Raw genomic sequence first — 26,689 nt, forward strand, 5'->3', positions numbered from 1 at the left:
CGGGACCCCCGCGCTGCCCCGCGCCGATGGCCTGGCGCTCGCCCTGGAGCCCGCCGGCGCCGCCGCCAACTTCTTGGCCATGGTGGACAATCTGCAAGGGGACTCCGGTCGCGGCTACTACCTGGAGATGCTCATCGGGACCCCGCCGCAGAAGGTAGGCGGGTGGGCGCCCCGCAGTCCCGGCGTCCGCTTGGCGGGACTCGGCGGGGTTGCAGCTCGCCCCGCCCGCAGCGCTGTGGCCCGAGAGCCGAGGAGCCCGGGCGCGCACGGGGGCGCGTGGTCGGGGGCGGGGCGCGCGCTCGGAGGGCTCGGAACTTGGACCGGGCGGCGCGAGGAGAGCCCTGGAGCGGTTCTGGGAGCGAGGCGAGGTACCCGGGCCTAGGGCGAGAGGCTGTTGGAATAAGTCGGGGAGCCCCTGGGGTTCGTCTGCTCTCCCGCCCCCGCCCCCCGCTGTCCCTTGGCCGAACAAGCTCGCGGCCGGCGCCCTTAGGAGGGATGTGTCCCTGAGCTCAGCCAGAGCAGCCCGGCTCCGAAGTGGCCGGTTGGCCGCCGCCCGTGCAGCGGCGAGTTGGATCGTGCGCGCGTCCTCCGCGCCGCCCGCTGCGCAGCCGCTGCGCCCCGAGCCGGGCGTCCACGCGTGTGAGGCTGGCAAGTAGAAAGCGCGCCCAAGCGGCTGGGGTTAAACCCGGACCGGCCGGGGGTGACGAAACAGAATTGAAGCCCGGCAGCTTCTTTCACTTTACTCCGATGTTCATTTTCTAGCACTTTTGTTAGCAAGGGATAGGCGTCTCCAAGCACAGTCTTCTAAAAAAAGAAATTTCCAGGAGTTGCTCAGACCCCTCCTTCCCGCAGACTTCCTCATCCACGTGCGATTTGAGGTCAGATTATCTCATCAGTCGCACACACCGTGTGAGGAGCCTTTGTTTTTATTTTTAACATTGTCATTCGGGTTTTAATTCTGCCGTGATTGCCCATAAATAGAACATACTCATGACTTCTCTATAATTCTAATTAAATTATTCAAGACTTTAAGAGGAAAGATATGCCATGTTAATTCTTTTTTTAAAAAAGGAAACTCTGCTGAATAACTTCTGTAGTTGCTTAATTGGTTGGTTTTTTTTTTTTAAACCTTCCAAAGTATGTTATTCTGCACCAAAGTTTGGTTTTAGTTGCTGTGGTGGGAAACCCCGTGAGCCTTCTCTGCCATCCGGAGGAGGCTGGTGGCCGCAGGGCATCGGAGTCAGCTGAGCAAGCTTACCGGGCCCCATCTGCCACCCCATGTGAGCACCCATGTGCCCACACACACAAAACCCTGCAGGACACCGGGAGACCCTTCTGTGTCCTGTGAAACCCTTCGGATCAGATCTCCCGTGACTTCCATTTGGGAGACTTGTGCTTTCATGAAGAGAAGTTCCTGTTGGTTTTCTCAAGTGGAAGGGAATTTTCCCTGCTAAAGTGAGGTTGACTTGGCCCCAGGCTGAGCCCTCCCTCCCTCCCTCCCAGGAAGAGGAGGAAAGCTCAAGAAGGCCTGAGAAAGACTTCTCTTGGCTTTCAAAAAAAAAAAAAAAAAGATTTCATAAATAATAGCTTGCCTTTGTCGATGAATGCAGTGGCCTGTACTTTAAAATGATGAAGTTTAGTTAATTTCATTAACAGGAACGTATTGCGTGCCTGTATTTACAGCTTTGCCATAGCCAAGGAAGTGATTCAAGGTTGTCTTACTCAGTGAAACAGTAGTGTGTTCCAGGGAGGGCTGTTCGTACCCAAGCAGGGTTCTCTTGTACATGGGAGTGAGATTTTCCGCACCCCTGGCCTGGCCTGATTCCATGCTTTGTAGTGGAGTTCCTGCCCGTGCTCTTTCTGAGCGCCCACTGCCAAACTTCAGGTGCTGTTGACCTGTGACTGGCGTGCGTGATTCACTGCTCACCTGCGCTGCCATCCCGGAAATGCCCTGCCCAGCAGCAGGGTGTTCGCAGGGAGGTGACTTCTGTGTTCTCCTGCAGTTACTGTTCGGGAGTCATGCATTTATTCTCTGCTGAATCTCCGAAGCCTAAAATAAAAATTGCTTAGGTGGAGAGAAAAAGGTGATTGTAGATTCAAGCAGTAAATACCCAGGACTTGTCCAGTGGTTCCTGGTGCGAGTGAGTGTCTGGGCTCCAGGCATGTGTGCCCTGGCAGTCCCTGCCTTCTCCTCCTTCTGAGGTTCTGTGCATCGGGACAGGTGCCGAGGCTTAGGGGAGTTGACTCCCTTGGCAGGGCAGCAGGGCCAGCAAGAGGGAGTGTGGCGTCTCAAGGAGCTGGACTCTGGAACCCGAGTTCCGAGCCCAGGCAGGTGCTGCTCGCTGCCTCGGCTTACCTGTTGCCTTTTCTTTGGTTTTGGATTCATGCTGCCCTTTCCAGCCTGACACCCCGGAACTGCAGGGCTGCAGCTCCATCACCTCTTTCCTGTAGGAAGCGCTTAAGGAGTAGCACAGTGAATAGCTGGATCCGTACTAGGACGCAAGAGGAACAGGAGGCCCCAGCGGCGCCGGCGCACTACAGGTCCTCCGTCTGTATGGAAGAGCCAGGCTTTGGAAGTGTGCTTGTCCCCAGATGCTTTGATCAAGAACTGGGTGTCCATTGTTCTGCCCGCAGACTCTGTGCGAATCACAGGTATCTGCCTAGATGCCTGGGTGAGAGCCACGCGCCAGCAGGCAGGTCCACGTTGGCATGGAGATGAGGACCCAGGGTGCACGTGGATTCCATTATGTGACTTCTTTCCAACAGGAGGACCAGCCTCTGCCGGAACCCTGCAATTTGGTCCTAGTAATAATAATAATGGTGTCCTCAGGTGATTACAATTACAGCAATTTCCATTATATCAAAAAATACTTTCATGCTAACACTGTAAACCCAACGGAAGCCAGGAAGGATCTGCAGCTGTCTACTTTAGAGCAGCTTCCAAGGAAAAGGCTGTGGGGTGTCTGTCAAAGACTGTCTTCTCCACTGGGGAGGATGAACCAGAGGGCCGCTCTGTTTTCATAGTTGAGCGTTGGAATGCCAACAGCTAACAGATTATTTTGGCTCATGTGCTTGTTGATCAGCCTCTTGGTCCATACTGACCTGGGAGACTTCAGGTTGAAGGCACGCTCTGAGCCTAGACAGTCTAAGGGTGGTCTTTTTCAGAGTAAGCCTTCGGGGCCGCACGCCACATTGAGCCAACCGTGGGTATGGCCGGAGAAGGGAAGGCAGTCAGCAGGGCGAGGTGCGCAGGAACACACAGAGACGGTAGACTGTCGGGGACGATGCAGAAAGACAAGATCGCTGGGGTGAGTCAGCAAGGAAGTCCTAGCTGCTCTGCCACCAGCTCTTTCAAGTGGCCGTTCAACATGGCTGTTCCTGAGCTTTAGCAAAAGAATTCACCAAAGACTGGATGGAAGAGGACGTGCAAGCAAGCCAAGCTCCAAGCTCCCCGCAGCGTTGGGGGACAGAGCTGGAGAGACAGTGGGCCACAGCGTTACGGCTCCCTTTGCATCCTGCAAGCGGGTGAGAGGCGCCAGCTCAGCGTCTTTGCAGAGCCGAGTGCGAGGTGCATGGTGGGCGTGCGCCCCACCACTCGGCTGCACCCCAGCCTGCACCCCGCCACGTGGCTCACCTCAGTGAGTTTTCCCAAGGTCTCATGGAGTCTACAGTTGTATGACTCCGTTTTCAGACAGGGACGCTAAGACTCAGCGAGCCAGGTCGCGTGTTGGAGGCTATGCCTCAGCGGGGCAGAGAAGGGATGACACCCACCGCCTGCTGCCCTGTGTGTGCCGCTGTTCTAGTTACAGTAACGTTTGCAGAGCGCAGTCTTCTTGTCCCTGTCAACGACTCCGTGTCACTAAAGGCTTCCTGGGTGTGGCAGTGTCAACACCTGGGACCGCAGGCAAGTGGCTGACCACTCGGAGCTGCGGAGCCTGACCCTCTAAGTTCTGCACTCGTGTCCTCGGGCTGCTTGTAACCGTCGCCACAAACTGGGGTCTTCAAACAGTTTATCTACTCGAAGTCCAACGTCAGGGTGTCAGCAGGAACATCCTCTCAGAAGGGTCGGGAAGGAGCCCGCCCTGCCTGTTCTGTTTTGGCGCTAGGAATCGAACTCAGGACCTTGCACTTGCCAGGCAGGCGCTTGTGCTGCTGAGCTACATCCCCGGCCTGCCCTACCTGCTCGTGGCCAGCTGTGTTCCTGCGCTCTCAGCGCAGTCTCTGCCTCCATCTTCGTCTTTTCTCTCTGCCTCTCTGGCCAACCCCACCTCTATTTTTTTTTTTTTGAGGGGGGGGTTCATTTTTTGTTGTTATTTTTTGTTTTTTAAGACAAGGTCTTGCTATGTAGTCCAGGCTGGCCTTAAACTCACTATATAGCCTCGGCTGGCCTTAAACTCACTATATAGTCCAGGCTGGCCTTGAACTTGTGGCTATCCTCCTGCCTCAGCCTCCCGAGTGCTGGGATTGCAGGTGTGTGGCACCATGCCCGGCTACTGTCTTTTTTATAAGGACCCCCATCATCAGATTACCTGACCTTGTCTTAACTTGCTTTCCTCTGCAAAGATCCGCTTTTCAAAACAGGTACCAGGGTTAGGTCTTCAGCAGGCAACCGCAGCGCCGTGTATCCGTGTGCTGTCCCAGGTCAGGCAGCATGGACCATGGCAGTCCGTAAAACTGCACTGTCCAGCGCTGTGGCTCTCTTAGTTTGAGTACACTCTGTGGCGTTTGCAGGGTGACAGAATCGCCTAACGATGTATGTCTTTGAATGTAGCCCCGTCATGAATGATACACACATCTGTATCCTTTAGGGGAACACGGTGTAATCCACAAGTCCATTTTTAGTTTATCATTCTGTGGAGTTGTTTTGCTTCTATTCTGTTTCACTCTTACATTGCCAGTGATTTCCATTTGGAACTCGAGCATAACGTCCGTGAGGAGCAGTGAGCCAGGGTGGAGGCCTTTGCTGCTGCGCTGAGGTGGAATCTCGCAAGGTAGTGCCCAGGGAAGCGGGGAGGAGGAGGGAAGTTGCTGACACTTTTCTGTGTTTCTCTCTTACCTTCCTCATTGGAGGAATTGCTTAAAATCTTAACACGTCCCTTGTCATCTTGCCCTTGTCTGCGGAGCTGAATTGTGTGGACTGGGAGAATCCCGTCCAGCCTGTGCAGGTTAGTGACGCTTAAGTGCGTGGCACTAATAAACGCTCACGCTGAGAACGCAGCAGACGGAGACGCTCCTGCATTTCATGTGTTGAGGACTTTGTGAGGTTTCGGCCACCTCTGCAGGGCCAGCTGTGTTTCCTAGGAAGTAGTTAACTGCTTCCCCTGCTGGACTTCTTGCTATCCCCCCCGTGTTTGGACTCGGGGACCTGCTCTCCCCGCCCCTGGTTCCTGCGGTGTACGTGGCTTGCCCTGACCTGCCCTAGCCTGGCTGGCTTCTCTTCCTGTTTTCCCCTGGAACCCTTCCTGGCCCCTGCTCGATCAACCAAAAGGGCAGGATAAGGTTAGCTGTCAGCGTCTTGGTTTTCTCTTGCAAATAGCATAGTACCACAGACAGGGTAAGTTCTGAAGAAATGAGGTTGATTTGGCTCACGGTTGTGGTCCAAGGTCAAGGGGCCACATCTAGTGACGGCGACTTTTCTTACAGTCAGGGTCCTGAGGCAGCACAGGGCTTCAGGTGGCAGAAAGCCTAACCTAACTGGACTGGTTTTTACAGCAGACCTACTCCCCACACAACTCATTAACCTGTTGGCCTGTTAGTCACATGAATGGATTCGTGTGTTCATGACCACCGAGTCCAGGTCGCCTCTCCCAGGCCCCTCCCGGTCCTTCCTCTATCTCACAGGGACATTGAGTGTCGTCCTCAGTTTCTGTTGGAGGTGGGAGGGTGTGGCTGCCCTGGACGGGGGAGAAATGTAGAGCCATGTCTCTGCCCTCCCTGTGGCATCTCACCACATGCCGTCAGACCGACTTGTGTCTCAGCCGCAGAATAGAGCAGGTCAGGCCTCTGATCTCAGGGTTTCACGTCCGCCACGCTGGGGCTGAGGACGTGGCCCGGTGGCTGCTGACTTGCCCGCACAGTACAGCAGGAGCGGGTGGCCCTGCATGCAGGTGACAAGGTGCCGACCCGGGGTCTCCTTTTACCCTCCGCTCTGGGACTCCCGCCTGTCCTTGGCTTCCTACTTCTGCTCTCCCTTGGCCGGAAACCAGGGCTCCCTGTTCACTCGTGACAGCTTGGAGACCAGAACACACCTGTGCGGCAGGCGGGAGGCCCGCCTCACTCCTCTGTCCTCTCTGGCCGCGCATCGAGTCTGTGGGTGGACCCGAGGAAAGGGGTGTGCTTTCCTGCTCTGAGGCAGCATGTGAGGCTGTCGCTTTGCTCCCCTTGGTCCCTTCCTGGCCCAGATGGATTATTTGATAGCTTTCCTATTGCTGTGTAACAACAACAAAAAAAAAAAGCTTTGTTTTCTCCTTTTAGAATTCTCGAGAGAAGTGGAAAGGTTCTTGGCACGCAGACCTAACCGCATTGGGGAAATGAAAGAAGTAGGCTTGATTTTGAGCAAGTGCTTGTTGTCCTACACTGGGCTCAGTGAGGACTGTTCCAGATTTTTATTATACAGCACGTCCTGTAGCTGGGGACAACCTCCGCCCTGCCACGCCAGGAAGCTGCAGAGGGCGGGAATGGGGGTGCTGCGCTGTCCTTCCCCGCGCCAGAGTGGCGGGAGGAGCGGTTGTACCTGACTGCTGCAGAAAGGTGCTGGCCGCGGCAAGGGACCAGTTCCCCGCCTCCTCGGGCGTGCAGAGCCCCCTGCTGGGAGCTGGAGAAGGCCCGCCAAGCAGCCCTCCTGGGAGGTCTTGCTGAGGAAAGGCGGACGCCACGAGCCAGTTTTCCAGGTAGTGGTGTCCTCAGAGTTTGTGTCTAGCTCGCCAGGAGGAAAGCTGCTTCCTGGGGAAGATGGGCGTGCAGAAGCAGCTGGGCACCCAGAGCTTTTCCCGGTGCGTGCCTCACCCGTGGGGAGACTGGCTGGGAAGCAGGCGCGGCTGAGTGCCCTGTGCCATGCTGGGGTACTCGGCGCCCTCGTGCCGAGCCCAGTCTGCTCCTTGCTGAATGTTGGGTGTGGCGGACACCTCCTCCAGCCTGGCCAGGACTCAGTTTCGTCACCTGTGAAGTGCGGAATTTGACCCGGTGAGCTGAGATCCTCCTGAAGCTCTGGTACTCTGTGGCCAGTCTGCTGTCCTGGCGAGGACCTTCAAGAGCCTGCGTCTCTCCTCTCCAGATGCGCGCTGCTTTGGCTTTCTGCAGCTGAGTTGCCTGGGGACTGCGAAAATGCAGACTCATCCGGTTCAGTGTCCCAGGCAGCGGGTGGAGTGGCATTTGAGGTCATTGCTGCCCTAGACCAGCTGGTGGGGCAGAGGACTAGGGATGCCTTGCAGAGCCGGTTAGTGAGGAGGATTCCTAAAACCCAGTGCAACTTCCAGGGCAAGGTTCCGCCCAGGCCTGAGAATCTGCATTTTGCCCAGTTCTTCAAGCCCCCTAAGCTGCCAGCGCATGCTCTGCCCTTCCATGGCATTTGGAGCTCACTGCAGTGGCCCTGTCCCTCCCTGGTCACGGTGCCCTATGGAGGAAAGGTCTGTGCCTCATTTTCCCAGGTATACTGTGAGTCCAGTGTTGCCCTCTTTCCCCACTGCTCTGCGGTGGGCAGGCTGTGCTCTAGGAGCTCCTGAGTGCGGGAGAGGGGAGTGCAGGGTGGAGCTTGTTCTTCTCCAAAGATCTGGTGCTGAAGCTGTGCCACTCGGAGTCTCAGAGTCTTGGCGCTGAAGGTGACCTTTTGAAATTTCCAGGTTGTCCTGCAGCAATCATTTGTAAACCCAGCAAAAGGAATCGCTAGGAGAGCAGAGTGAAAAAGAAAAGGAGTAGCATCCTTTTCATTGTGCAATTCAGCCAGCTCCCCCGCCCCACAGCGCCCCTCTGAACACCCTTGTGGCTGGGCTGGGTTCATCTTTATTCAGTGATACGCCATTCGTCGTTGCTGCGTGAAAGGAAGCATAACAACCAGTGGGGTGTGCTGCGCGCTCTGGAGTAACTGCGTGGTGCACAGCTTCCTTTAAGTGAGGTGTGCACGGGCTGGAGACCAGCTGACTGTCGCCCACCGAGGCCTCATAATTCGGGGTGTGGCAGCCACTTTCCTGGGACACCACCGGGCAGCTGGAAATCAGCAGGAAGGCAGAGTGGCTCACCTGGCAGCGTAGATATCTAAACACCTGTGTTGTAAAATAAGGCTGGCCTCGGCTCGGTGCCCGTCTGTTCTTAATTTCTGCAGAGCTCTGAGCTGTGCTTCTCAGGGGCACAGCCCAGAAGGCTTGAAGCAGAAAGAAAAGAGCTTGAGGGAGCTGCTCCGCCCGCGGCATGTGCAGGGACAGGCTACGGTGTGTGTCCCCTCCTCAACTCTGCTGCCTTCCAAGGAGGCCAGTGTTGCTTGATAAATCATACGCATCTCAGAGTTACTGCAAGAGGCGCACGGAGTGCAAGATGTTCGGAGGTCAGCCCAGCGTCAGACACGTGGTGTGTGTCCCACAAGTCCTAGCTCAGAAAAGCGAGTTCAGCAAACACAGGGGAAGGCAACACAAAACAACAGAAACAGACCTGCATCCTGACAACTCAGACTGTCACAGCCAGGGCAACACTGCTGGCTTCGGAGAGGCAGAGGCCAGGTTGTGTCGCCACTTTCTGGGACACACAGGAAGCCCCTGCCCGGAGAAGTCTGGCCAAAGTGAAGACCGCTGGCGAAAAGCCTGGTCACTGGGCACGGTGGGGGCTGGGCACGAGCAGCTGCCCGGAGCAAAAGCAGGGACTGTCCCGTGGGAGGATCTGTGTGAGCATAGGGGGTGTGGCAGCAGGTAAAACCTGTTGACCCCGGGAGTCTTACAATCCTGTCTTGTTCCTGGCATTCCTCACTGGATACTCAGTGAGACACAGAGAGGGTGGGAGTGATTAGGGATTGGTGAAGAGGAAGAATTTTGAACTAGACTCAAAGAATGCACATTCGGTGTGTTTATTGAGCATCTACTGTGTACCATGCCTGTGCAAGGAGGCTCAGGGAGGCAGCGGTTTACTAGACAAAGATGGTCCTTGTTTTTACACAATCTGCATTCTTGGTAGGAAGACAGATTGTAAAGAAAGCAAACAGCGCTCTCGGGAAGCGCTGAGAGATGCACGGCGGGGCCTGGTGTGGGTAGAAGGAGACTGCGGTGGCGGGGCGGGCAGAGATGCCTCCACGCAGGTGCGATCCGAGCTTCCCTGGCGTGATAAGAACAACCCGCTTGAGGCTCTGGGACTGGTGTAGACCGTCTCCAGGAGGCGTTCAGCATGAACACACATGTGGAGCGCACTGGGGACACCGGCTTCTGTGGGAACTCCTCTTTTCTCTGTTGTGGAGGTGAGCTTGGGGCTGGATTGTAGGAGATGAAAGGCCTTGCAAAGAGCATGTCTGTGTTGTACCGCACCGCTCAGGGGCAGCATGGTGGGGGCGGTGTGGAGCAGAAGGGGCAGCTAATGTAGGCGTGCAGGAGAATTTCTCAGTTCAGAAGGGAAGGGAAACCCCGAGCGCCCAGGGGAGCTGGGTGGGGAGGAGCCACGGCGTGTGCTGTTCAGCTGCGTCCTTGGGTTCCCCAGGAGCAGACCTGGGCCAAACGTAAGCGTTCGGGTTTATCTGGGAGGTGACCCCAGGCGACACGGGGGCACTGTGAGGGGTGGAGGAGGTGAAGGGTGGGGCGGGGGGAGCCCAGCCCTGGGAGAGGCGGCAGACTGAGGGGCGGAGCAGCTGGCTTTGCCACCTACCCTGTGCCCCCTGGCAGGGGGTCTAGACCTTCAGCAGTGTGGCCTGCAGCTGGCCAGAGACATCACGGGGACAGTGGCAGGGGCTCGCTTTGGTTGTGGGTGCACACATTGACAGTGGGTCCTGGTTCGAACCTGGAGCCCCGGCTGGCACCGGTCAGGCGAGCATTTGAGGAACAAGAGAATAGGTATTGTTTGCCGCGGAGTGTACTTGAGAGCATCGTTTCAGCCCCAAATCCCAGAGCAGGTTGGAAAGATGTCCTGTGCAATGAGAAGCTCTCGCATTGCCGAGGACCGAGTCCCGAAAACCCCAACACGTGAGTGTTGCTCCCAGCCGGGCGTGCTTGTGCTTGCTCTGGAGGGTGAAGGCGCTGTGAGCCAGAGGGCAAGGGCAAAGGAAGATTGTGTTTGAGGCTAAACACAGCCACAAAGCCTCCTTCGAAAACCAAGCATTCAGCGCATCAGCACTTCGCAGGTGAGGTCACGGAACCCGTGGGGAGCTCCAGCTCCGCCACCTTCCACGGTCCCTCACTGTAGTTCACAGAGGACCTGGCCCGTGGCCTTCTTGGGCCGAGGAACTTAGGACGTCATAGTTTTGTCACGGCCACATGCCGACCTCTGCGTCAGATACGCGCTGCAGATGCAGTGCTGGTCCCTGAGACAGTGCAGGTGGAGCAGTCCCAACCCTAGTGACACCGCGGCCATCCTGAGGTCCTCCTGGCACCCTCATCCTGGCCGACAGGGATGCCAGTGTCAACAGCTCGTGGGCACGGGTGACCAAGTGTGTCACCCTTCGGCCCCTCACAGGTCCTGTGCATACTCGAGGACAGCGCTGAGGACTGTGATGCTGGTTGATGTAGCTGCTGTGCTTTTCATTGTCATTTTAGAGCTTACATATTCTACTCCGATAGAAAAGGAGAGCTCGAGCCAGCCTCGGGCCAGTCCCTCGGGAGGGAGGGCTCCAGAAAAGGGTGGTGTTGCCATGGGGACTGCAGGTCCGCACCGCTCCTGGGGACACAGTGGGACGGGTAAGATGGTGACACTGATGAGCCGGCCCTGTGGAGGACCAGGCTTCTGCACATGTGCAGGTGTGTGTGTGTGTGTGTGTGTGTCTCAGTCTTTAACAGAAAGGGTTGAGAGTTAAAAAAAAGTAAACAGTAGAAAAGAGCTGAAGTCAAAAAGCTAAGTAATTAAAAACTTTATGTAAAGTTTAAAAGTTACAGTAAGCTGGTTTAGTATTGAAGGAAGAAAAATATATTTTAACTTATCAAAGCCCATGTGGACGGTGCATATAAAGTCTTCTGCTGTGTACAGAAACGTCCTAGGCCCTCAGCTCCCACAAGCTGACCCACAGCCGCCTCCGGTCCTGTGAGCCCCATGCGTGGGATATGCCTTGGCGGGTGCACCGTTTTCCATCTTCTATGATGTTTTCTCCCTTCCTGTGTTTAGGTACACTTTGACTCACAAATGCTAAACATTGTGTGACAGTCGCCCAGAGTGCTCGGGACAGTGAGGTGTTGTGAAGCCTGGGGTCGTGGTGACACCACACAGCCTTGCTAGGAAGCCACTAAACCCACTCTATGATGCCCACACCGTGTGATCGCTTGATGATGCACTGGGTGTGTTCCCATCCTTAAGTGACACGTAGCTGTGTATGTAGGTTTTAAAGGTATTTATGATATGTTATCATGCTTTGATTACTAAATAGATGCACATTTTGGCTTAACCCTGTGGCACCCAGTGCAGCTTCTGCTGTACCATCTTCCTGCTTTCCCATCCTGTAGTAAAGATTTCACACCCATAGGACTGGTCAGGTTGCAGGCCACATGCTGGGCTGTACTGATAGAGCGTGGGGTCCTCACGCCTCCAGGTGTGACCCTGCCCCTCCCCTGGGTGTCCCAGCTGGTACTTCCCTGGGGCCTACTCAGCTCCGTCTCTGCAGACACACACCTCTCGGTGCTAGGTTCGTGCACACAGCCGACCCCAGAATGAAAGGTCTCGATTTTGGATCCAGCCCTTGGGACAGGCGGGACTATGTGTTATAGTTTGTGTCTGGATGTCGCCCCAAAGCCTCATGCACTTTCAGCTGGGGCTTTTTCAGGGCTGTCTGAATCTAGAGTTTGTGACTGATTCATGGTTCAGTGCAAGGACTAAGGGTGCGAGGATCAAGGCTGGGTGATTGCTGGATCACTCGAGAGATTGGGTTGGCACCGCCTTAATACCAGCAGTCTGGATAAAATAAAAGAGACAGAAAAGGGCTTGTCTTTCCTTTTTGTGCTTGTTACTTTCGCTGTCTTTTGCCGCCATGATCTCTTGCGCCTCTGCCGTGTGCCATCCTCCCCGGAGCCAGCTGATTATGGACTGAAACCTCCACAAACTGCAAGCTAAATAAACCTTTCTCCTTTTAACTTTGGGTGTCAGGTATTTTGTTTCAGCAACAACAAAATTAGCAAAGATACCACCCAACCTTAAATTTAAGCCTCACCCTCTAAACCAGCCTTCCCTGGGCTCCTCATACCATGCCAGGTCTTGGCACTGCCAGGGCACTTTAGTTCCTTGCTTCCCATTTCCTGCTGTCCCTAGTGTGTAATCACCTTGAATCCTATCCTGTTGGGAAGCAGTTGAGGTCCCAGAAATGCAGCAATCCTGGCTGCTCTGGTCAGACAGTGACTCCATGAAGTTCTGTTTGGAAACTTTTTTTTTTTTTATTTTTGGTGGTGGTGCAGGGGATCGAACTCAGGGTCTCATGAATGCTAGACAGGTGCACTACCACTGAGCTATATCTCCAGCCCTTTTAAATTTTATTTTGAGACAGGATCTGGCTTCGTTATCCAGGCTGACCTCAAACTCACAATCCTCCCGTCTCAGCCTCCTAAGTAGCTGGGCCTGCAGGTCGGCACCATGACTCTTGGCTCTGGAAGCTCTCTTTACATTATCTTCTACCTTGGTGATGTGGACACCCTCATTGCTGTTACAGTTCCTGATTCTTGGGACAAGGAGCATTTCCTTTCTCTGTGGAAACTTCAGAGATATTCTTAGACATTTGGAAAGTTCACAGTGATATGTTTGGGGATGGGTCTTTTTTTAATGCTGGGCACTGGGTGAGTCTTTGCAGGATAGGGAGAGCTGATGTCCAGTCAAGAGACATAGTCTGATCATTCTCTCGTCTCTCTTCTTGGTGTTGTGCAGATGTTGGACCTTCTAATCTGGTCTCTCCTAGTCGGATCTCTGTCTCTTTGATTCCATCCTCTGCCTTCATTTCTGCCCAGATAACTTTAATTTCCAGGAGCACTTTCTCTCTGAAAGCTCCCCTCGCTGCGCCTTGCTCGAGTGTCTGAGTCGCCCACCTTGTCTTTCTCTGACGTGAGTCTGTCCGTGCACCTGCCGCGGTCTGTGCGTCTCACTCAGTAGACTTCCTCCGACTCGCCTAGCGTCGCAGGTCGTCCACGCTTGAGGAGGTGCAGTGAAGGTCTGCCTGGAAGCTCAGCATCGTGTGGGACGAGGTCCAGGCACGTGTTCACCATGGCTGTGGTGGTGACTATGTCTGTGGGTGGCCACACTGAGAGACCTTTCTGCTCTCTTTGGACGTGCAGCGTCTCCCTGGGGCTCCCCTTGTCCACAGATCACAGCTGCGGACGATGGGCCAGAGTAGGGGTCCCCTGAGGGGCTTAGGGAAGCTGGTTTTCTTACCAGAGTGCAGATGGGACCAGGATAACACCTCCGCCTCCTCCTCCTCTTTTGTGCCTTTCATGAAAACTGGAGGTGATTGGTTGTCAGGGTCAGCTGCAGTCCCACCTTGAGAAAGGTCAGAGAACAGCAGGGATGCTGAGCCTGACCCCTTCGAGGTGCTGATTCAACACTAGCAGTCACTAGAAGCTTCTGTACAGGGGAGAAAAATAAATCCCCACTTCTCCAGCTACCCTAAACCTAGAGTATTCTGTTGACTTCTAGCCAGCGGTATTCCTCTTAACTTTATGGGAAAATCTAACAGAGAAGGTGAAATTTTCCATTCTTTTCCTTGTCTAAAAGTTGCGAAAATAGAGAAGGACAAACCTGCAGTCTTCTTACTGTTGTCACTGCTGACATCACTAGCCAGGCACTTATTTCTGGCAGGGGACCTTGTTAGAGGGATCTAAACTTTGATCATCACCAGAGAACCATCCTGGGAGTCTGCATGGGCTGGACCAGAGGTAGACAAATAAAGAATCCTGAGCCAGACCTGACCCACTTCCTGGTCTTGTAAATAAAGTTTTATTGGAACACCGCCATGTTCATTTCTTCCCATATTGTCTGAGGCTGGTCCATTTTCTTTATCACTCAGTTGTACAATGAGCTGTCACTGAATACTACAGGCTCGGTACTTTGTAAAGGATAGAGGCTCATTTGGCTCATAGATCTGGAGGCTGGGAAGTCCAAGAGGATGGCACTGCCCTCTGGCAAGGCTATCTTGCTGTGCGCTAGTATGTCAGAGGGCATCTCAAAGGGAGACAAAGCAAGCGTGCTGGGGCAGATGTCTGCTGCTCTTCTTGGAAAGCCAGGGGTGTCATCCTGAGGCCTCTGGCCTCCTGACCTCACCTCCTCCTCACCCCAGCTCCCAATAGCATTAACACAGGAATTTGGGGATTGGGTTTCCAGTGCGGGAACTTCTAGGTGCATGTTCAACCCTAGCCAGCTGTTTCCATACTGCAGCCACAGAGGCGCGTGGTCGAGACCAGTGCCGTGGCCCCAGAGGCTGAGATGTTTCCTGTCTGCCCTCCCAGAAACCTTGGCTGCCCCTGGGCTGCAGGGTGGTAGGGGACATGCGGCAAGGCAGGCTCTGTCCCACCAGGGTGTGTGTGGTGCTGGGAGAGGCGAGGCCAGAGCTTGAACGAGCCCATGGAATGTTGCACGAAGGAGGGCTTAGCATGTGGACACCGGCCTCGCCCAGGGTGCCAACCAGGCGAGTCACGGGAGGGCGGTCCTGACCCCGTACCTCCAGCCTCGCTGTGTCAGTGCTTGAGACACCAGGACCCTGTCACGAGCCGGTGCGAAGTAGCAGCATATCGAGTCACACCAGCGCTTCTACTGCAGTGTCAGATGCTGCGCCGGGCCCCTTACCTTGGCCGTCTGTTGCGGTGTGGGTGTGGCTTGTCGCCCAGAGGTTCATGGTGCCCACAGTGAGGTCCTAAAGGGCGGGACTTTCTGCAAGGTGACAGGTCAGTGGTTGTGTCTCTCAGCGGTGGGTCCCTCACTGTGAAGTGAGAATGTTACGACACAAGGGGAGCCCGGCCTCTGCCCCTCTGCACGGCCAGTCCCTCCTGCTGTGACACAGCCAGACCCCAGTGCCGGGGCAGGAAGGGCACAGACCTCTTCATGCATGACCTCATCTCCGCTACTCCCCTGCAGCAACTCAAAGTGACAGAGATGACGCCACATGGAAGCTTGGGTGCTAGATGGGACGGGACTCGCAGTACCAAAAGTGCGTTTCCATAAAGCTTTTGGGAGAGTAGACTTTACTCAGGGCTGGAGAACACTTTTGAAGGCAGTGGGTGTACGGCAAGAGAAAGTTCTATCAAAATGTCTTGTTTGAGCAACTGATTTGAAGGTAGCAATATGCAATGGAATTACAGTGGTGAACTCTTATCATCTTGTCTAGTGAAACTCTATTATTTCTACTGCTTTATCAAAGAATTATTTTCTCATTCCCTTAATGGTTTGAGCAATCTTTCATTCTTAGGTCTGGTAATCTGAGCATTGTAGTTGAGGATAGCAATGTAACAACCACTGTTGATTCGTATTATTTTGCCTTGAGACTGTACCACTGAATGTTCTTACTTTGATTTGTTTATGTTTGTGATACTGGTATGCCGCTACTGTTCTATTTCTTTGTTTCTCATTTACTATCTCTTTAAAATAAAAAAAAGTGGTATGGAAATGTCTGCAGAATTACCTTGGCGTGCCTCAGTTCATGAACTTAATTCATTCCACAATTCTGGTGGCGAACTGAATTGGTCACGAACCAAAACAAGTTTCCCCGTAAGGTTCAACGTAGGTAAGGTTAGCCTTCTGAACCTTGTGTGTTTTTAACTACAAAATAGGAAACAAAACACAGCACAGTCCGAAGAGAGAACACCAACCTCGCTGACCTCGCTGCTCATCCTCGTCATCGCTCTGCACTTCCTTTCACCTCCAGGCTCACCCTGCACTTCTGCGAGCCATGCGGGGTTGAATGCTGCTGCGCAGTACGGGATGTGCTAGAAAGCACGCTAAAAGGCCTCCAGCAGGTGTGCACGGGCCTGTCCGTGACCTCCAGTAGAGGAAGCCGCGGCCACATGTGGAGCGGGAAGGTGGCTGCACTCGTGTTTCTCACCGGCTCCCGAGTTGTGAACGGAAGCAAAATTTTGCCAAAAGCTTCTGTTGTCGAAGCAGATTGTTCTCAGACAGAAGCGTTCAGGAGCGGAGGTGTCACTGTGCATGCACACCGGTCCTTCCACTTGGAGATCTGTGTCCAGGCAGTAAGCACAGGTCACTCTGGGAAAATGCAGGAAGCCATTCACAGGGCTGGCAGGTGGCTGGAAGGAGCCCGCCTGTCACCGAGAGGAGGCCCTTCGAGCGGACGTTGCTGGCACCATGGAAATGAGGGAAGAATATCCTCGAGCTTGCGAGGGGCCAAGCGAGGTGGAGAAAGAGGCCACATCCCCTGCCCGTCTAGGAGGAGCCTGCTCAGGAAGGTGCCGCCGCAGAGGTCTTCAGGCTTGGAGAGGACACAGGATGAGCCACTGGCTCGCAGGAAGCAAGTATCAGGCTTCCCTTGTGTTTCCCAAGGAAGTAAGGAAGGCGGCTGTCCTGAGGGGTCAGGGGTAGGATCACCTCGCTGGACCACTGGCTGGGTGGCCTGCTCACGGAGGCCGTGCGTAGCACAGGAGGAGGTCTGGGTGCCAGTAGGGGCTGTTTGGGCGGAATCCCCGCCCTGGGCTGGGCCTCTTTGCTTGTGGCCTGTTGAGGGCTCCATTTCTGGTTTGTTTTTCAAAAATCGCATCTCTGAAGATGAGTTGATCACTTTCACCTCCAGGAAGCCACCGTGCTGAGCGCCGCTGTGACGGCCAGTGGCCAGCAGTGCCTGGCTCCTTAGTCTGAGTGGGAAGAAATACCAAGGGCTCCCCGTAAGGCCGTGCTGGACACAGGCAGAATTGTTGTGCTGCCGGGAGGCGGGGAGGGGGTGCCTGTGAATGTTTCAATGTTTCCATCATAATTGGCTTCAACCACAGATGACCTCAATTTGCTACCTAGAAAAACGCTTCTGGACTCTAGGTGTCCAGGTGGGCGCTCTGATGGTTGCTTCCGGCAGGGTTGTCCACCTGTCTTCCAGAGGTCAGTTATTTACAAGAGGAAAGTATCTCCTTTTGGAGAGTTTCCTAGAGCCACTGGCTGGCAGCAGGGAGGATGAGAGTCCTAATCCTGTGGCCATTTTCCAGGTGGGGAAACTGAGGCACAGGCCAGTGACGTTGCTGAGGTGACATTATTCAGGGAGGCAGAGGCAGGATTTAAAGGAAGTCGGCGGGTCCCAGGCTGTGCGTGCACCGGCCCAGGCTGCTGGTCCCCAGCGAGCCCGCAGGTGATGAGCAGGAGGGGGCCGGGCGGCAGGCACGCGTGCACAGAGGGGCCGGGCACGCCGAGCCACGCCGTGATCAGGCCGTTCGCCTTGCGTGTTCACAGGCACTGCCTGCGAGGGTTTGGGTCTCTTGTGGTTCGGGGCTGGGTTGAGTGGGTGTGGTTGCTTCCTGGACTCTCAGATGCTTCTTCCTCCCCCATTACTGGTTGCCCTGTCTGTCCCCCGACTTGGCCTTCTGGGCCACACCTGCAGCACTCCCAGCCCGCCTGGGCCGCATCCCTCTCCTCCCCTCAGCGGGAGGGGTCGCACACCCTGCGGGGGGCAGCATGTCCTGCGGGGACTCGGGGAGGGAAGCGGGGTGCTGCCCTGCTCTTCCTGCCCTGCATTCCTGCCAAGGAGAATGTGGGCTGTGCCCGATGTCTCTGCCTTTCCGGGCTGTGCTTGCCTTTCTCTTCTTTTCTTTCTTTTTTTTTTTTTTTAATCTTTTTGAGACAGGGTCTTGCTGTGCAGTTCAAGACAGTGGCCTTGAGCTCACTTTGTAGCCCAGGCTGGTCTTAAACTCACAACGATCCTCCTGCCTCAGCCTCCCGAGTGCTGGGATTACAGGCGTGCACCACCACGCCCGGCTTGTGCTTGCCTTTCTTCTCCTCCTTCCAGGGAAGCCGCAGGCCAGGTGGAGGGACACCTGGGGCTGCTGGGGACACCGTGTTGGGCAGCCACTGCAGGTGGGCATCTGATCAAGGTGCCCACCCTGGGACCTCTGTCTGTGGCTGGCGGACAGCAGGGACATTCCCTGGGACAGCGGCCTTTTCTCCTCGCCTGGGCCCTGCAAGAGCGCCGTAGGGTGAGAGAAGCCCGACAAACCCGAGACTCATCTCCTCGCTTTTCCAGCCTGTGCCTCCCTGCCCTGCTCCAGGCCCCGGGCAGAGAGGGCAAGGCCCCTTCAAGTGCGGTGCACCAGGCCTGGCGAGCAGGGACAGTCACCCTGCCCCTTCTGAGGGCACACTTCTGAAATAGCCCTGCCTCAGCCTCCTATGCAGAAGTGTCCAGTGGAGTCCTTCTTCTGGGCTCCTGTGAGGATGAGGACGGGAGGGACAGTGAGTGTGCAAGTCCGTCCCGGTCACGTGGTCTCTTCTGCAGTCCAGACCTCGGTTTAACTACAGAGTGTACACAGCGCTGCAGAAACTCGAAGCAGAGAGGCTGGGGAGCGGGTGGAACCGCTTCACCCACAGCCCTCCCCGCTCAGCCGGCTCTGCAGGCGGAGTGGGTGTGCACGCTGGCTCGGGTCCGTCCACCCCGTGTGGCTGCAGGGTCTTGGGGCCTTGACCGCTTGCTGTGCTGATCTGGGCATCTACTATGGCTGAACTGCGTCTCCTAAACCCCCGTGCCCCAGCGGGCTCCTCTGTGTGGAGGAAGGGTCTGCAGAGGGTGGCGCACGAGGACATTCGGGCGGGGCTCTAGCTCAGTCTGCCTGGAGCCCTCTGAGAGGAGGTCAGGACACAGACACTGAGGCTCCAGCACGCGCAGGAGGACCCCGGGGACAGCAAACGACAGCGGACTGCAAGCCAGGGAGGCCACCTGCTTAAGCCACCAGGTCCAAGGGTGCTGTTGTGACCGCCTGAGCAGTTACAGCCACCTCTGTCCCAGCTTCTGACGTGTGCACCTGTGCCCTCTGTCCTCTGTCCCTGTCTTCTGTCCCTCTTCTGTGTTCTGGTGACCCACGTCCTCACACGTCCTGCTCCAGCTCTGTCCCTGGGTCATTTCTCCTTGGCAGGAATGAGGCGGGCTGGGGCGCCTTCCTGGACTTGGGGACGGTTGTCCCCGTGCTGTCACACCCACCGGGCCTTACTGTCCGGACCATAAGCCACGTGTCGTATGAAGTCTCTCTCCAGTAAATGCGTGTTCGCATCACAGAAGCTGTTTCTCTGGCTTGCGCCGTACCCTCCGTAGTTTAAAGAGAAACTTTTAATGAAGTTAAGTTTGTGCGTTTTTCAGAAATCAAGACACATTCACTTGGGGCGAAATCGTGGCATCCGGGAGAATGCGGAAATTACGACTTTGTTCAGAGCCAGTTCCAGGAGCGGAGGCCGTCTGCTGCCTGCTCTGAGCGCTTGAAACAGGGTTGGCTGCCGTGTTTGGTTCAAAACCCAGCTCTTAAGAGTATGAGGCGTTCAGCTGTGACTGAGCGTCTCGTCTCCGTCTCGGCAGCTCACTGATCCCAGGGCCCGGCAGCCTCCTCCAGGAGACGAGGTTTAGGATGGCGCAGCCGGCTCACATACCAGGGTGTGCGGGGGCTGGGCAGTGTGACTCGGGCCAGTTCGGAGCACGTTCACACCCCGCCCGCCCTGAGTCTGCAAGGCTCCGAGCATAAATCAGAGTGCAGCAAGTGGTGCTGTGAAATTTTGTTCTCCGACTGTACTTCATTCTCTTTCCCGAAGGAAATCTATGTGGCAGTGGAGGAGATAAAGTTTGAGTTAATTCTGGCCATTTCAAACAGTAATCAAGGGGCCGGAGATATAGCTCAGTGGCATAAGTGCCGCCTGGCAAGCGCAAGGTCCTGAGTTCGATTCCCGGTACCAAAAAAAAAAAAAGATCTCAAACAGTAGTAAACATTGTTCAGATGCGCCAATGTGGCATTTTTTAGGACGATCCTATCGCCAGCAAATCTTAATGTTCAGACTCCAGCCCCGTGCTGACTGCTGGAGAGCCCAGGTTGGGCGGCGCCAAGACATCTGTGAGCGCAAATCCCATCTCTAACTGTGACAGCTTTTTCTGTGCGCGCCCGTGTGTGGCGCGGAACGTCTGCCTGCCTTCCTCTCGGGAGTCGGTGCCTGCAGAGTGCATCTGCCTTTCCCTTTCCGTCCCCTCCTGTCTGAGAGAGCTCAGCCCCCCGCCACTTCCTCTTACTCTTGTATGAGGAAGCCAGAGTATAGAGACCAAAATAAGCAGCGACAGCTTTTCTGTGATTTTTAATGTTGTAGGCACCGTGAAACGCAACGTGATCGTGCCTGTGGCTAACTTCGAAGGTCTCCGTGCTGAGCGGCCAGCCGTTGCAGCCCTTCCACGCCCGGCTTTGTAGCATTGTATCCTGGTGTGCGGGGTGCTGAACAGAATTGATGCAGCCCTGTGTCCTGAAACGGTGGGGATGGGTTGGGCTCCTCTGTCCCTGGAGGTCATCCTGGAGGGCGCTCACACAGACTGTGCCACTGAAATGACACAGTAAACACAAGTCAGAGACTGCTGCTGGGTGGCCCAGCACACTGTCTGCGGGACACTCGTGTGTTTAGTATTTATTTGCATCTGTACCGGAACGCGCTTGTAATGCGACCTGATCAGTCATCCCGGGGCTTTGGAGTGTGTACCAAACGCCTCCCATGCTGCTTATGTCCCCTCCCCTCCTCCGGCCCCTCCCTCTCTCGGCCCCTTCCCATTTAGGAGAGCTCCACCTCCCGTTCCCTATTACCTGGCTTTTATTTTGCGCTTTTATTTATGTGTTGAGTTTCTCCGATCATGTGGTGATACCGAGGCTTGCTTCTCTGCTTTCTCCCACCTTGTTTGCCATTTGTCCCCCGGATGGGGCCACCCCCAGGCACAGAGCAGGTCCTCAGTGGTACTTGTTGAACTAAGTGTCACAGAGAGAGTGCTAGGAAACCATGCGCTCAGATTACAGCGAGCAAGGGGACCAGTGAGCTGAGCGCCCCGTTACTGTGGGTGCAGCAGAAATGCAGTCATCTGTTTATGGTAACGCGCAACCATGCTGTGTCCCTGTCACGAGGGCATGAGCGCTTGGGGCTCCCACACGGGCCAGCGGGACTCACAGGGTGCTCCGGGGCAGACACGTTCCCGTCTCCGCTCCCTGGGCTGGAGGTTCTGTGCTTTCTTAAAGTTCCTGGCCGGAGTCCAGTGACGCCCAGGACGACCCAGGACGACGTGACGATCTGAGTTTCCTCTCGGTCCTTTGCTTTCTCCTGTTCCCTGATAGAGTGGAGTCCAGGCGCTGGGTCTGTGCCGGTTTGGGTGAGGAAGTTTCTGCCGTCTCCACGCGACTGTGGGCTCAGGGGGCTGCCGTGCGGCTGCATTCCACAGGTGCTCCTTGCGGACTCCAGAGCCCTCCCCTCGTCACCCTCACCTGCGGACAGGCCAGGCCTGGGCTGAGCCAGCGAGGCTGAAGGGGAGGGCGTGGCTCGGGACGCCACACAGGCATCTGGATGCAGCTTTAAGGTGTGAGCAGGGTTGTGGCTTTCACACAGGGTGCCTGGGTGCTGCAGGAGTGGAACCGGGGTGCCCTGGGGCCCCAGCAGCCGGGGGTCCTGAACAGTGCCAGGGAAGGGCGGCCGAGGGGTTGCTGTAGCACGTGAGAGTTATTTGCAGAGAGAAGAGGTGGTCCCAGACCGGGTGAGGGGCTCAAGTGGAAGAGGGGTGAGGCTTCAGGCCTGCTCATTAATGTGAAGCACAGCAGAGGAGGGAAGGGCCGGGGGCACAGGGCCGAGTGGGGGAAGGCCTGGTGTTGGAGACAGAGCGTGCTATTAGTAAGCAGGGCCACGCACCCTGGCAGAAGAGGGCAATACTGAGGCTGTGGAGGAGAGGGGACCCCGCCCGCCTCCTGCCCCCTAGGGAGGGAGCCGGCCCGGGGCCCACAGTGGGCGGGAGCGGGGCGCTTGGCCAGGCCACTGTCCCTGCTCTGGGCGGTGGACAAGGGCGCTCCCCCAGGCATTGGAAGGCTGCCAGGTGCGTGTGCTGTAATATTTTCCCCCAGTCTCCTGGTTTTCTCCCGTTTCAAGGAGGTAATGAAGATTGCTGTGTGACTGTTCTGTGCCGTCATTAGGACATTTGTGTGAGGTGGGACTGAAAGCCGTGGTGAATGTTCAGATCTTTAGCACGCTAATACCGTAAAAGGCCCGAGGCCACAAGTCCCCCTCAGAACCCTCCTCCTCCTCACTTTGAACACACTTGTGCCGTCCTCCTTGCCGCTTTCTGAAGCAGCTCTGCAGTTCTCTTTCCAGAGGGTCTGGTTGTGCTGTCCTGCTTGCCTCGATGTCCTGAACGGACTCAATGCATTTTCCTTTCATGGCCATTGTGACTTCGGGGAAGAGCTAGAAATAGCACTGTCCAGATCCAGTGAGGAAGGTGGGTGAGGACACAGCCTCCTATTTTTACAAGCTACCTTTCCGTTGGATGGTGCTCGACAGCAGCATTCCCCATATTTTTGATCACACCTCATAAAGACTCTCTGGAAAGAGCACTCCAGAACTGCTGCAGGAAATGGCCAGGATAGTAGGATAAGTGTGTCTGAAGCAAGGGGAGGATGTTAAAGAGGATTCATGGCACTGTCTTTTACAATAATTTACCTTTCTAATTTAAACATTCCCCATAGTCACACCTTGAATTTTACTGGCATGGATGCAAATGAGGCAGGCGTCTACCATTTTCCTCCTGATTAGGGTTCTTTCTAAATATCTGGGGCTAGGGGGTCAGTTCTAGAGCACTCGCCTACCCAGCACATGCAAGGCCCTGGGTTCGACCCCCAGCACTTGGAAAATAATCTGGGCATTCTAGAAACGGAGAGGTACGTGGAGAGTGAATGATTTTTTCCTTGAAGGGAATGTACTTGGAAGGATTTTTAAAAATCCTTTTAGCAGAGAATGGTATCTTTGATCACCATATGCCCATTAAAGAGCTTTTCTTTCTTGTGGATTTAACAAGAAAAAAAGAAAACATCAAAGCCTTATATGAACCACATAGCAATAGTCAGGTCCCTAAATGGCTGGCCTGGAATTAACAAAGGGCGGGCTGCGAACAGCGGCCTTTCTGTGTGACACATTCCAAGGCTGGCCCGAGCCGGAGCTGTGGGAAGAGATTAATGTGAAGCGGAGGTAGTGTTTTAGGTTTTGAGATTTCACTGGAAAGGCAGGGTGGCAGTGTCCCTCCTTCAGATGGATGCTGGCACTCTGAGATCAGCAGCCGTCACTGTCAGCATCTGAGAGATGATCCTCTGCGTGGCTGGGAGGTGCTTGTGCCCTGTGACTCTCAGAGCCTACGTCCATTTCCTGTTTGCAGGGCACTCTGGGAAAGTGTGCTAAGATGGCGTCAACATTTTCCGAGATCAAATCATCTCCACGAGGCTGACCTTGCCAGGCGTCCCAGCGGCCGCTTTTCGGCACAGCGAGGGTGTCGTTCAGTCGCCTCTGTGTGGGGCTCAGAGGGACCGTGTGATGGGGAAAGTTCCCCTGCCCGCTGGTGCGGTGTTTCCCGCAGCATTGCGGCTGGTTGTGTTGCCTTGAAGAAGTCTTCGTCAACAAAGGCAGTTAATTTTCAGCACGCGGAGAGGCAGGAGAAAGGGCTTGGAAATTCAGTCCGTGAGCCAGCAGACCCCCTGCCGTGTGCCTACCCCACCCCCAGCCACAGCCGGGTCAGCAGGGGCTGCAGGTGACCTGAAAGGGAAGCCTGGGCTTTCAGCATGGGCACCGAGGTGGTCTTGTGCCCACGGCCTGGCACCTGGCAGCTGCTCACTAGAAACAGGAGCCCTCGCAGGGGAGTGGAGGGCGGGTGTCAGCCAGGGCACAGCAGCGTCATTCACAGGGGTAGAAAGGCGGGAGCCGCGCCGGCAACCAGTGACCCCTGTGACGTGGCAAGGGGTAAAAGTACGTGATGTGGACATCCGCCCCGCTTGGCTGCTGTGATGAAGGGCCATGTACTGGGTGGCTTAGCGACAAGAGAAACTCATTTCTCACCCTTCTGGAGGCCGCAAGTGTAAGATCCAGGTCCCGGCCAGCACGGCCAGGTTCCAGCGCGGCTTCTTCCGGGTGTACACTGTTGATGTTTCCTTGGATCCACCCATGGCCTTGAAAGCTGGGAGCTGTCTGAAACCTGTGTGTGTGTGTGTGTGTGTGTGTGTGTGTGTGACTGAGAATTGAACCCAGTGCCTTTCCACTGAGCTACATCCCTAGGCATTTTTTCACTTTTTATTTTGAGACAGTCACTAAATTATAATCATCCTGCTTCAGCCTCCCAGAATTCTGGGATTTCAGGCATATACTTCCACACCTGGCTGGTTTGGGGTCTTTTTTTTTATATAAGAGATCCATCTCTAGGGATCCATCTCTAGGGCTCCGCTTTCATGCCCTAATTAATTCCTTTTATAAGAGCAGGAATCCCATCCCATAGACACGGCCTCTCGTACCATCACCCTGGGGGCTGGGATGTCAGCACACAGCGGGACACAGACACGGTCCCTGATAACACGGTGCAGTGTCACTGGGCCCTAGAAGGAAGGACATTCTAACAGACACAGAACCTGGAGGACAGTATGCCAAGTGAGATACAGCGGTCACAAAACGGCCAATCCCATGATTCCCCGGACCTGAGGTCGCTAGAGCAATCTCAGTGAGGGACTGGCAGGGGTGGGGACTGCGTCCCAGATACAGAGCTTCAGGCTTGTGGGATGAAGGGTTCGGGACGCGGTCAGAGGCGACAGTCACGCTATAATATGAACCTGGCCTGAGTGCTTCAGAATGGTCAGGGCGATTCACTTCGCATGCATTCTACTGCTGTTTGGTTTTACAAAAATGAACCTCAATCCTTAGAATACCAGGAACAGGAGAAAGTAACCGTTTGACAACAACGTTACCTGGAAAATTGTGTCGCATTGCTGCAGCAGATGCCTGCACTGTTTTTTTGTTTTTGTTTTTTTAACATTTTCTAAAAACTGTGACCATCTTTAAGCTTTGGGTACTAGGGTAAAATCAACTTTCCTATCTCAGAAAGTTCAGAGCTGAACTTTTCAAACAGTTACGCTTGGAAGGAAAAAGGACATTTAATAAAAGCCCAGAACTATCTGGAGAGAGAATCCCTTTAAACTCCTACGGAAAGTGTGCAGGAGGGGTTAATCTTTAGGTATAAAAGTCTCCTGAAGCCCCCAGAGTTAGCGTTGTGGGCTCTGGCGGCCCTTGGGGCTGCTCTGGTTGGCGCTCAGGGAAGCGTAGGTAACTAACCCGTGGCAGGAATGTCTGCTAGCCGTCCCCTCCTTCCTGCCGCCAGCCCGTGAGAACAGAGCTTCCTTTGTCCTTCGTAACAGTTCGCTTTCTTTAGAGTGGTAGAACGTGGACTTCCTTGGGAGGCGGCCATGGGAAAAGGAGCCTTGTTTCTGTTGGCCTCAGTGAGTGACGTCCAGCCTTGTGACTGTAGCACCTGACAGTTGAAATGTCTTCTCATTCCTTAAGCGGCAGCTCCACGTCCTGCTGGGAGGCGGCTGTGTAACCCCAGAGGCCTCGGGTGTAACCCCAGACACCTTGCTGCACAGAGAGAGGCCCTTGTCTTCTTCTCTTCCTCCCCACCCCCGCCTGACCCTGGTCCCAAGCAGGAGGGGGTGGCCACGCAGAGAGAGGCACTGTCCCCAAGCAGCCCTGGCACCCGGGGTCGCGTGCTCTCTGTTGTGGCTCCCACTCTGGGGACCCTGGAGGAGACCATCACCCACCACCTCTTAACGCCTTTGAGAAATTAAAACGTACTGCTGCCCACAGCACTTTCCAGGGGCATGTCACATGTGACACCTCGTGTGGGCTGCTCGGGGTGACAGCCTTCTGCTAGGTGACGGAGGCATCCGCCAAGGCTCCAGGAGAGGATGTAGACCTCAGAGGCCCCACAGCCAACAAGAGATAAATATGTGAATCCCAGCCAGCAGCCCTAAAGCCGGTGTTGGGTTTTTTGTTGTTACTTAACTTTGATTTTCCTCGTTATTAGTCCGTGTGTGCAGTGCACAATGACCCCACTCATCGTGGGGAGCTGTGCGTGCACCTGACACATCTTGTCCTTTTTGTGTCCCTTTCGCACTTGCGCAGCACCTGTCTCCCTGTTTCCTGTGGTCAGTGGGAGCCCGTGCTCGTTGCTACAACTCTGCCTTCTCTCAGAGCGCATTTGCAGGGCTCACTGAGGCCCAGGGCCAGCACGGAAGCTCGACGCTGTTGTTCTGTGAGTCCTGTGCTTGCACACATTGCCAGCTTACTGAAGGGCATCTGCTCCAGCTGTGGGTCGGTCCCCACTGTGCACCTTAGGGATGTCTCCTTTGCACTCTTCATAACCAGGATGAGTTCTATGTGCAAAGTTTCAAAACTCAGCAAGGTCCTCCCTCTGCCAAAGTCCCGCACAATGGTCTCCGCCGTGGGAGCGGCAGCCGCAGTGTCCAGCTCGGATCCGATGTGGGGGTCTGGCTTAGGGTGACTGACCGCTTAGAGCAGGGACCTCCTGCATCCCAAGTATTGCTCGTTCCAC

General features: G+C 55.2%; 1 protein-coding gene across 1 annotated transcript in view; it reads left to right on the top strand.

The window, feature by feature from the left end:
* Bace2 (beta-site APP-cleaving enzyme 2) overlaps nt 1-26,689 on the top strand; it is a gene marked incomplete in the record, with an annotated part of 87,784 nt that overhangs the window by 798 nt on the left and 60,297 nt on the right. Inside the window, 1 exon segment of the mRNA XM_013505275.1 lies at nt 1-154. Within this exon segment, the coding sequence (XP_013360729.1) occupies nt 1-154 (154 nt within the window).

This window comes from Chinchilla lanigera, unplaced genomic scaffold (assembly GCF_000276665.1).
Source record: "Chinchilla lanigera isolate Chin_1 unplaced genomic scaffold, ChiLan1.0 scaffold00006, whole genome shotgun sequence".
Lineage (NCBI taxonomy): Eukaryota > Metazoa > Chordata > Mammalia > Rodentia > Chinchillidae > Chinchilla > Chinchilla lanigera.